At 48.2% G+C, this 10,569-nt stretch overlaps 1 protein-coding gene across 1 annotated transcript in view; it reads left to right on the top strand.

Moving 5' to 3' along the window:
- Nucleotides 1-6,954, top strand: part of NOP58 (NOP58 ribonucleoprotein) — a 29,674-nt gene extending 22,720 nt beyond the window's left edge. The window contains exons 14-15 of the mRNA XM_035137419.2: nucleotides 1,311-1,450; nucleotides 2,720-6,954. Of these exons, the coding sequence (XP_034993310.1) occupies nucleotides 1,311-1,450; nucleotides 2,720-2,779 (200 nt within the window). The 3' untranslated portion in view covers nucleotides 2,780-6,954. The remainder of the gene's footprint in view (nucleotides 1-1,310; nucleotides 1,451-2,719) is intronic.
- Nucleotides 6,955-10,569: the final 3,615 nt, after the last annotated feature.

Below are 10,569 nucleotides of genomic sequence, written 5' to 3' on the forward strand. Positions count from 1 at the left end.
CAGTCCTCCGGGCTAAAAGAGAAGGGTGTTTTCCATCCAAAGCCTCTTTATGCATAAGTGGGTCTAATAGAATAGGGGCAGTGTTTGTCAAAAGACAGAACGGTATAGTCCAAAATACTGTATACTAACTTAATTCTTATTTAAAGGTAAAGGGACCCCTGACCATTAGGTCAAGTCGTGACCGACTCTGGGGTTGCGCGCTCATCTCGCATTATTGGCCGAGGGAGCCGGCGTATAGCTTCCAGGTCATGTGGCCAGCATGACAAAGCCGCTTCTGGCAAACCAGAGCAGCACATGGAAACGCCGTTTACCTTCCCGCTGTAGCAGTTCCTATTTATCTACTTGCATTTTGATGTGCTTTCGAACTGCTAGGTTGGCAGGAGCTGGGACCAAGCAACGGAAGCTCACCCCGTCACAGGGATTCGAACCGCTGACCTTATGATCAGCAAGCCCTAGGCTCAGTGGTTTAGCCCACAGCGCCACCTGGGTCCCAATTTATATTGATACAATTCCTTCTTCAAATGGAGTCAGAGTTGAGTTGGGGGAACATAAGATTACGGTTTGAGCATATTACTGTGATCCTGGTCCGACTGCACTGGCTACCAGTTAGTTTCCGTGGTTCTCTTCCTCCTCCCCGTTTCATCCTCGCAACAACCCTGTGAGGTAGGGTAGGATAAGAGATAGTGACTGGCCCAAGATTACCCAGTAAGCTTTATGGCTGAAAGAAATCCATATCAGGTTTAGTACAATCTACACTGACTGGCAGTGGCTGTAAAGGATTTTAGGTGGGTCTCTCCCAGTCCTTCCTGGAAATCCTAGGGATTGAAGCTGGGACCCTTCGGCATGAAAGACAGATGCTCTTCTACTGAGCTTCAACCTTCCTAACGCTTGAATGCCGCTGTGATTTAAAACCTTTACCCAGAAAGGGATTTCAGTGCTTGAGGTTTCACACCTGATGGTTCATCTCTCCCCATATAAAGCAACCCTGACATCATCATCTGCCCCCTCCACGAGAGGTCCAGAGGGTGGCAACACAAGAACAGGGCCTTTTCTGCAGTGGCTCCCCGTTTGTGGAATGCTCTCCCCGGGGAGGTTCTGCTGACGCCTTCATTATACACCTTTAGGTGCCAGGCGAAAACTGTTCCGCTTCCAGGGGTTTGGCTGGGAGAGTGTCGTGGGAGAGTTTGTTTTTTGTTCTTTTAACACGCATTTTGTTTTGTTTTCATATCGTATGTTTATGTCGCGAACCTCCCTGAGATCTATGGAATAAGTATACAGTAATAAATAATAATAATCATTTTTCCCCATAGTGGAGGAAGAAGAGGAAGAACAGGAGGAACCTGTCAAGAAGAAGAAGAAGAAAAAGGAGAAAAAGACGAAAGCTCAGGAAGAAGCTGCTTGGGTAGAGGATGAGGAAGAAGAAGAACCATCAACTAGTATTTCAGTTGAGGTAAGATGCTTCAAGGGGACCCAGGTGGCGCTGTGGTTAAACCAATGAGCCTAGGGCTTGCCGATCAGAAGGTCGGCGGTTCGAATCCCTGTGACGGGGTGAGCTCCCGTTGCTTGGTCCCAGCTTCTGCCAACCTAGCAGTTCAAAAGCACGTCAAAGTGCAAGTAGATAAATAGGTACCGCTACAGCGGGAAGGTAAACGGCGTTTCCATGTGCTGCTCTGGTTTGCCAGAAGTGGCTTTGTCATGCTGGCCACATGACCTGGAAGAAGCTATACGCCGGCTCCCTCGGCCAATAATGCGAGATGAGCGCGCAACCCCAGAGTCGGTCACGACTGGACCTAATGGTCAGGGGTCCCTTTACCTTTACCTTTAAGATGCTTCAAATTGTCCAAGATGACATATGCTGCTGTAGTGTGCGTCAGCAGTGAAACCTTGTGGCAGCCGTACCTCCTAGTTCGTTTTGCCAGTCGCTTGTTGGAAGGTTGAATGAACATGGGCACACTAGGAATGCTTACTGTTTGAATTGCAGGAGTTAAAAACCCTGCATGATCTGGAATGTCAGAGCGTGAGGGGAAACGGCGCTTTCCCCAAATACCTTGATGTGCATCTGTCAGAATTGCGTGGAGCCCGCCCTCGCGGAAAAGACAATGGCCTGCTTATGTGCCCTGTAGCCGTGTCTTATTCCACAACCCTCCAACCTCTCGTTCTGTAGAGCCGTTCAAGGCTTTGATGAACCAGAGAGCTCTTGCTGGGGCAGAAACGACCCTCTTCAATCTTATGTGCGTCACAGACCGCATGCGTTGACATGCGTGCACTTGGCGTCGCATAGCAGCGGTCCAGTCCCAGCGGCGCAGTTCCGAGGAGGAGCTGTTCTAGGAAGCAGGTGTGGCCCACGCTGCTGAGTTTTGATTGGGGAGCATCTTGCCTCCATTTAAACTTCTCTGTATATTGAGGGAGAATGGCTTTGTTCTGCCGAGATGCTCAGAGATGAAAGCTTCTCTTCTCTTGCTGAGTGCTGTTGACTCATTTCATTAGGGTCATATCGATGGTAACCATGGATTCCTGCAGTTCTCGCGAGCCTCTCCGTCTAAAGAGATTAGCAGAAGAGTAGCAGAATAGAACCATACCTCCGCTGCTCACATCTCCCCTCAAGGGAAAAGATCCTTAGATGCAAATCAATCTTCCCCTCCCCTCCCAAATGCTAATTTTTAATTTTGTATATTTCATAATTGGGAGTAGAGGGTAACAAGGCTTATTCTTTTTCTAGACTTCAGAAAAGAAGAAGAAGAAGAAAAAGAAAATTAAAGAGGAGCCGGAAGATGATTAAGAAGAAGAAACCACAGTCTCCCTGGGGACGGCGTGTATGTGGTTTTGGGGACAGCTGCCCCTAGAACGTAATTTGCCCCACAATTAGGCAAGGCCGACAAATTCTTCCCACTTTATGTGGAGCAGATCTACACACACACACACACACACCATTCTCAATTATTTGGTCTAAACACCAAGTTTAACCTCTGCCCTGATGTTTCTTTGTAAGATTAACAGTAAGCTGCTTTGAGAGTTTGCCTGTATCTAAAAAGCAATATTATACGTGTTTGAAAACAAGTAACATTTTCCAACAGCAGGACTCCTATATCTTCCTTCAGTATAAATTTTCAGAACATATGGACTCTGAGTCTGAAAAAAATACTACTTATCTCTCTCTCTCTGTCTGTCTGTGTGTGTGTGTGTGTGTGTACATGGATGTTTCTTTCCAATCAGCTGAAATTCTACTTACTTTTTTTAATTTCATGAAATATACTGAGGGGGAGCTTGGGGGTGAAATGGGAAGGCATCTAAAAAATAAGCCAGGATACAGTTCATACTTGGTTTGTGGTGGGAAAAAACCATCCACTGGGATTGGGTTAACACTTCCTAGCACTTGCGAAGGCAAGGATAGGAATAGCCAATTTCTGGAGTTCCACCTGGTTCTATAGACTTCTCCCCCTGATTATCTCCTGTCTGCCCAAGACTGAACTTTTCCTCACAGCAAACACCAGCACGCCACACTTCTTCACCAGATATCTTACAAGCCATGAGGAGGGAATGGACAGCCTTCACTCAACCTCACTGAAAGGGCTCTTGTGGTCCCCCCCCCTTTCCATCCTTTTGCTTTCCAGGGTTTGGAGGGAAATCAGACAGAACAGCGGGGGGGGGGGGAATGTGGCCCTCCAGATGTTGAACTACAACTCCCATGATCCCTGGCCATCTGCTAGGCTGGCTGGGGCTGATGGGAATTGGAGTCTCAGCAACTCCACCCCTGCAGATTGGTTGGGAGCCAAGTTGCTCCCCACCCTTTCTTCAGACGGAAGGAGCCAAGCCAAGCCTTCGCTCTTAAGCTTGCTCAGGAGACACAAAGGGGCAAGAACATTTCCCCAGAGTCTAAAATGTCTCCTGTGAGTGGTGGCGTACTCCAAGCACCACAGCCACCCTTTTACCAAAAAAATAATAATAAATACTGTTTCCAAGCAGCTGGTTTTCTTTCTTTGCAATTTGTAGTTTTAGATTCAGGAAATGGTGACTTAAGACAACAGACTTGAACACACGCTGCTGAATAATCTGGCGGAAATAAGACGCGCTTACGTCAACGATCAACAATGATCGAAAGATATTCAGATAAGCACACATGCAAAAATATAACGTGGCTTTTTATTTTAACAAATGAAGGAACTTCTCTCGTGAGTTGGCCAGACTCCATAGCTCCCAGACCCACCACACATGCCAGAATGGCATGTGACCTTTGGGGAAACTGGCTAGCGTGGCCCATTCCTTCCTGCAAGAACAGCAGTTCCCAGACATTTTATTATGTAACGGCTCTGTGTGCTGAACTAATGACTCTGCTATTTGCTTTGTCAGCCCCAGCCAACATGGGCAAAGGTCAGAGATTATGGGCATGCGAGTTCCAACAACCTCTGGAGGGCACCAGGTTGGGGAAGCTCACCCTGTGGAGTAGCGCAGCGGTAGCATGGTGTGAGGCCCTCCAGAGGTTGTTGGGACTTCTCCCATCAGTGTGTCCATGCTTCCCCCTTCTCACTTGGTAGTTGCTTGGAAGACCCCAGTCTAATGGAAGATGGTGAAACCTGGACCTGATGGAGCACCTAGGAGGTCACATGGGTGAAGGAAGAAGGGAGTAATGGAGAAGGATGTTGTGATATTAAGTCAACCACTCTCTGACCTTGTATCCCTGTTAAGTGCAGTGTACCCTTAACGTAAGTGGGCAGGGGACTGTATAGTAATGACCCCATTGCCATATAGTGAGCTTCATGGTTGGGTGAGGTTTTGAACCCAGGTCTCCCTGGCCCTAGCCCAACAGTCCTACTGTCGAACCTAGGGACGCGGGTGGCGCTGTGGTCTAAACCACTGAGCCTCCTGGGCTTGCCGATCAGAAGGTTGGCGGTTCGAATCCCCGCGACGGGGTGAGCTCCCGTTGCTCAGTCCCTGCTCCTGCCCACCTAGCAGTTCGAAAGCACGTCAAAGTGCAAGTAGATAAATAGGTACCGCTCCGGTGGGAAGGTAAATGGCGTGGGCCGTTTCTGTGTGCTCTGGTTTCTGTCATGGTGTTCTGTTGCGCCAGAAGCGGTTTAGTCATGCTGGCCACGTGACCTGGAAAGCTTTCCATGGACAAATGCCAGCTCCCTTGGCCTGAAAGCAAATGCAGCCCCATAGTCGCCTTTGACTGGACTTAACCAGCCAGGGGTCCTTTACCTTTGCAGGGAGCATACGTCACCCCCAAAATAAAATTATAGTAATGACCCCGTTGTTATTTAGTGAGCTTAATGTCCTGCTGTTGAACCTGTACACTGCATAAATCAAAACAATATGAATTGCCCTACTATAATTTGATGTAATCAATTATCACTGGCACATGGCAGGGTGCAATGAAAGTGGCTCTAGGACAGGCACCCCCAAACTCGGCCCTCCAGATGTTTTGGGACTACAACTCCCATGATCCCTAGCTAACAGGACCAGTGGTCAGGGATGATGGGAATTGTAGTCCCAAAACATCTGGAGGGCCGAGTTTGGGGAAGCCTGCTCTAGGAGGAGGTGGCAGGTAAGTTGGGGAAACTTTGGGGGGGGTGATGGCAGTTCATGTGTGTGTCCACCTTGATAAACTCTTGATTCCGACGTTTAAAATCCTATTTGCGGTCTATGAGACACGCTACTTATTAAGTGTCAAGAGAGGTTCTGTGCGAAAGCTGTTTGCATCTTGAAGGTCTAGATCAGGCTTCTCCAAACTAAGGCCCGGGGGCCGGATGCGGCCCGCAAGGCTCTTTTATGCGGCCCCCAGTGACCTCTGCTGCCACCCGCTCTTAACTGCGCGGCACGGCACTGCTGCCCACTTCCTGGCCACCAGAGTGTCAGAAATAGTTTGTGCACATGCGCAAGCGCCATTTCCAGCGCACTTCTGGGCCAGAGGAAGCCCATGCACATGTGCACAAGCTATTTCCGGTGTTCCAGTGACCTGGAAGTGCGCTGGAAATTGTGTGTGTGCACACATATGGGCGCGCGATCCCACACGCTCCCATGTGCTCCGGCCCACAGCGCAATCGGCGTTGGCAGCACCGGCCCTCAGCGGTGGAAGTTTGGGGACCCCTGGTCTAGATTGTTGCAGAATAGTTTGGGGGGACCGCCCCCCGCCCCGGCTAATGACAAAGTGATGCCTTGAAGTCTGGGAGACGGGCAGCTATTTATGAAGCACTCGGTGCATCACAATAACACGGTAGAGATAAAGTGAGTGCTCTGTGAGTGCATTGCAACACACCATGAGGCAATCGTGGGCAGCTGTACTACACGTATGTTTTACTGTCTGGCTCAGTCTGCCTTTGTGGGGAAGCAGAAGGAGAAATATCTTTGAGGGCTTTGTTTCCCTGTGTTCTGATTACCGGTAGATTGACAGAGTCGGTGTGGTAGAACACAAAGGCAGGTGAGATAAGGATCAATCTCTAGGGATGGGAAGTTCTCTTCATCCCCCGCCGCCCATAAATCTTACATTTTCCACATTTCTGCAGCAATTTGCAAAGTCCTTTTAAAAAAATCCTCATTAAAAAATAATTGTCCTTTTAGCACAATTTTCTACTAAGAAGCACATTTTTTACTGGGCACACAAATTTGCCTTTTTTTTGTATAATTTTATTAAGTATTTTCTATTTTACATTTTAGAATATTCATTTGAACAAACTTAAAATATCAATGACTTCTCCCGTTCTTCAATTTGCATGCCATAGATCCCTGCATAATTTACATAAACTAAGCCATTCAGTTTTCCATTTTTACATCCTTCAAAACTTATTTACACTGTTGGAATTTATCTTAATGCTGCCAACGTTTTCAAATGTACACAATTTCCACCCATATATTCATTAAACATTTTCCAATCTTCTTTAAACGTATATTCTTCTTGTTCTCTTATTCTATAAGTTAAGTCTGCCAGCTACACATAATTCCATCAGTTTTAAGTTGCCATTCTTTAGTTGGGACTTCACTAGTTTTCCATTTTGGGGTTAACAAAACGCAGGCCGCAGTAGTGGCATACATAAATAGCCTTTTTTGACAGCTGGGAATTTCCATCTGAATTATCCCCAACAAAAAGGACTCTCTCTCTCTCTCTCTCTCTCTCTCTTTTTCTTGAAAAGTAATTTTAAACATTTTTTTGAATTCATTATAAATTGTTTCCCAATACTCTTTTACCCTTTCACAAGTCCACCACATATGATCAAATGTTCTAGCACATGAATTTGCCTTTTAATGAGAACTGAATTGAATTTACACCCCATCCCTCCTCTTGATGTTCTGACTTCCTATAAACTCCTGCACCGAAAGAAGGAGCGAAGGTTGTCAGCCTGCTTCGTTTTTATTCTTCCACTTTTCCTCCTTATCTTCTGATCTCCACATGCTTGCCATCACTTCTTTGGTGACCTCTACTCCACTCGATGCCATTGGAAGGCCTGCTCTGAGGTCACAGCGCCTCTCTTCATGGAAGAAGCGTGGTCCCCTTTTCACTACGCGCTGTCTTTGCGTTAGCTGTTCCGGCACCCAAAAGAGCCTGGGCAGACTTGGGCTAAGCTGCTGGATGTGATGAACGGGCCTAGAGCAGACCAGTCAGAACGGCACCAAGGGTACCAACTCCCAGGGGCCAAAGTCCCTTTGGTCCACCAATAAAATATCTGAAGGGGCTGGGGCCCCCAAAGTTGATGGGCATTGCTATTCAAACAGTCTTTTTGTGCCACATCTCATGATCAATGATGCAGGGCTGGGCTTACTTGAGCCTCCCAATATTTTATTCAAGTTTGCACCCCCAGTGACTTTTTCTGGGGGGGGGGCGCATACCCCTAAACATTGTGTGAATCTACGTTTGGCCTCATTGAGGGGCAGTATGGTATAAATATTGTAAATTGCTTTGGGATACCTCGTAGGAAGCAATCCACAAATGAAATAATGGCAGCTCTGTGAGTGCCCAGGCCGGTGTTTACTTCGCTCAGGAGCCCAGTTATGTCACCCTTTGCCTGCAGAGCTGGCAACCTCTAAACCTTTGTTGAACCAGGGGCGTAGCCAGGATGAAAATTGGGGGACAAGGGGAGGGGCCAAGGGGGAGGGGGAGGGGCCACAGTGGGGCAAGGAAAGCTCCCTTCTCCCTTGCTGGCTGTGGGGCGGGCGGAGGGAAAGCTAGGCAACCGCTTTGCGCGGCTCTGGGGCTTTCCCTCCACCCGCCCTACAGCCAGCCAGGGAGAAGGGATGTCTCCTCGACCGGCAGGGGTGAGGGGGCACCAGGATCAGCCCGAAATTGGGCTGCTCCGACCCCCTCCTCCCCCTCCGCGATCAGCAGGGACAAGGGAACGCCAGGATCAGCCCGAAATCGGGCCGCTCCGATCCCCTCCTCCCCCTCTGCGATCGCCGGGGCGGGTGGAGGGAAAGCCCCAGAGCCGCGCAAAGCGGTTGCCTGGCTTTCCCTCCGCCCGCCCCACAGCCAGCAAGGGAGAAGGGAGACGTCCCTTCTCCCTTGCTGGCTGTGGGGCGGGCGGAGGGAAAGCCAGCCAAACGCTTTGCGCGGCTCTGGGGCTTTCCCTCCACCCGCCCCACAGCCAGCCAGGGAGAAGGGAGACGGCACCGGGCGGGCAGCGGGGCAGACTGGCCAGCGGCCCTGCTTCTAGGGGGGCAACTGCCCCCTCCTGCCCCCCCTGCCTACGCCCATGTGTTGAACACCCTTCCTTGTGGAGTGTTCCCTTAGCCTCCTCTCTCCCCTTTCCTTGGAGCCGCAGCGCGCACACACACACACACACACACACACCGGTCTCTGGGCCACCTCGGCTCTTGGCAACAAGCACCCCCTGGGCAGGCCCAGAGGCACCATTCACCTGGGGAGCTAGTAGCCAGGGCTGCTGCAACAAACCGCAACAATCCTTTGGGGGCAGAGATGCAAGAGGGCACCAGAGGAGGGAGTGAAGGAAAGAGGCCAGTGTTGCCCTGGGTGCCGCTGACCATTATTCAAGCCACCCCAGGGTGTCACGGCACATTGGTTGAAAAATCACTGCAGTATTTGGATGGACGCAAGAGAAACGTGTTAAGAGGAAGGCGCGCCTGGCAAATCCACACCGTGATCAGCTCCCACCCAGAAACCAATGTCCCCACTGTGGAAGGACGTGTGGATCCAGAATTGGCCTCCACAGACACTTACGGACTCACTGTTAAGACCGTGTTTATGGAAGACAATCTTACTCGGCTAGGAATGATTGTCAAAGGAGAAGAAGACACCACTGTGCCTCAATATATCTGAAATGTCCAAATAGAATCAAGGAATTTTAGAGATGGATGGCGAACTGAGGCTCATCTAGTCCAACCCCCTTTAACACAGGAATCTCAACAGAATTACCCATCCAATTTTTGAACCATACCGGAGCCTGCTTAGCTTTGCAAATGTGCTAACAGTTTTACTTGCTGCTCCACTAGGAGCAGCTTTAGAAATTATATGGAGCAGTAAGAGCAAAACAACTCAACTCAATCAAGGTTACTATAGTTACTCCCAAAGTTTGAACTAATAAAAGGTTGATGACGAGAAGATTTTGTATTAACAAAACAAAAAAAAACCAATGTTGCGCTTGAAGCCATTTGGCACGAGCTATTAAGAGAGCTGACTAAGCTGTTATTTATCGGCAGCCCTAATAAACTTATCTGGAGAGCCAAAGAAATGTGAATGCCTGTAATAAAATCTATATAGCTTCTTGACTTTCTGCATCTCCCCTTGTAAACATTACTGGCTTGAGACCTGTTTATTACGTCCTGCAAGTTTAGGTCTCTGAGAAGGTCACACGGCACTCTGTGTGGCAGGGGACAGATGGTTTTCCAAGCCTGGTGCCACCTAAAACAGTATTTCATGCCTGATCTGGCATTGCCACTGCCTTCCTTTATGTTTACATTCCCATATCATTCACATATTCAAGAGTTAGGATCCACAACAGGACTTAGAAACCCCTTCCCACTCCATGGATTTTTTAAAAAAACACATGGTGGCCACTCAGCTCCAGGTATTTCCGGATAACACCGATTTTCTGGCTCTGAACAAGCAGCATTGGTTGTCCGGATGTACAAAGTTTCCTGAGAAATGTTGTTGGCGAAGTGTTTGTTACTTGGCTCTGAAATGATCTCTTTGGCATTTGATTAGCAAATGGTTCCCAGCAATGAACCAGGGAAAAAAAAATATTGCTGGCTCTCTCTGTCCCCCCTAACTACTTTTGCACCAGTGGTGGGTTTTTTTTTAAAGAACCTTTTACTGGGTTTTATAATTGAGGATCATAGGAATAATATACTTTTGTACCAGTTTCCAAAAAAAAAAAAGCAAAGACAAAACTCTTTTTAAAAAGTTTGTGCATTAACATCCCAGTCGGAACATATTTTGGGGGCACACACGAGGTTGTGGGGCAGAGAGGAGAATGGATATCCCACTGAGTGGACTTGTGTTTTGTTTGCACACCAACATCATTGGTATAATAATAATAATAATAATAATAATAATAATAATAATAATAATAATAATAATACCCCATCCATTATTTATACCCCCCAGCCACTCTGGGCAGCTTCCAA

The sequence above is a fragment of the Zootoca vivipara genome, chromosome 1 (assembly GCF_963506605.1).
Source record: "Zootoca vivipara chromosome 1, rZooViv1.1, whole genome shotgun sequence".
In the NCBI taxonomy this organism is placed as follows: domain Eukaryota; kingdom Metazoa; phylum Chordata; class Lepidosauria; order Squamata; family Lacertidae; genus Zootoca; species Zootoca vivipara.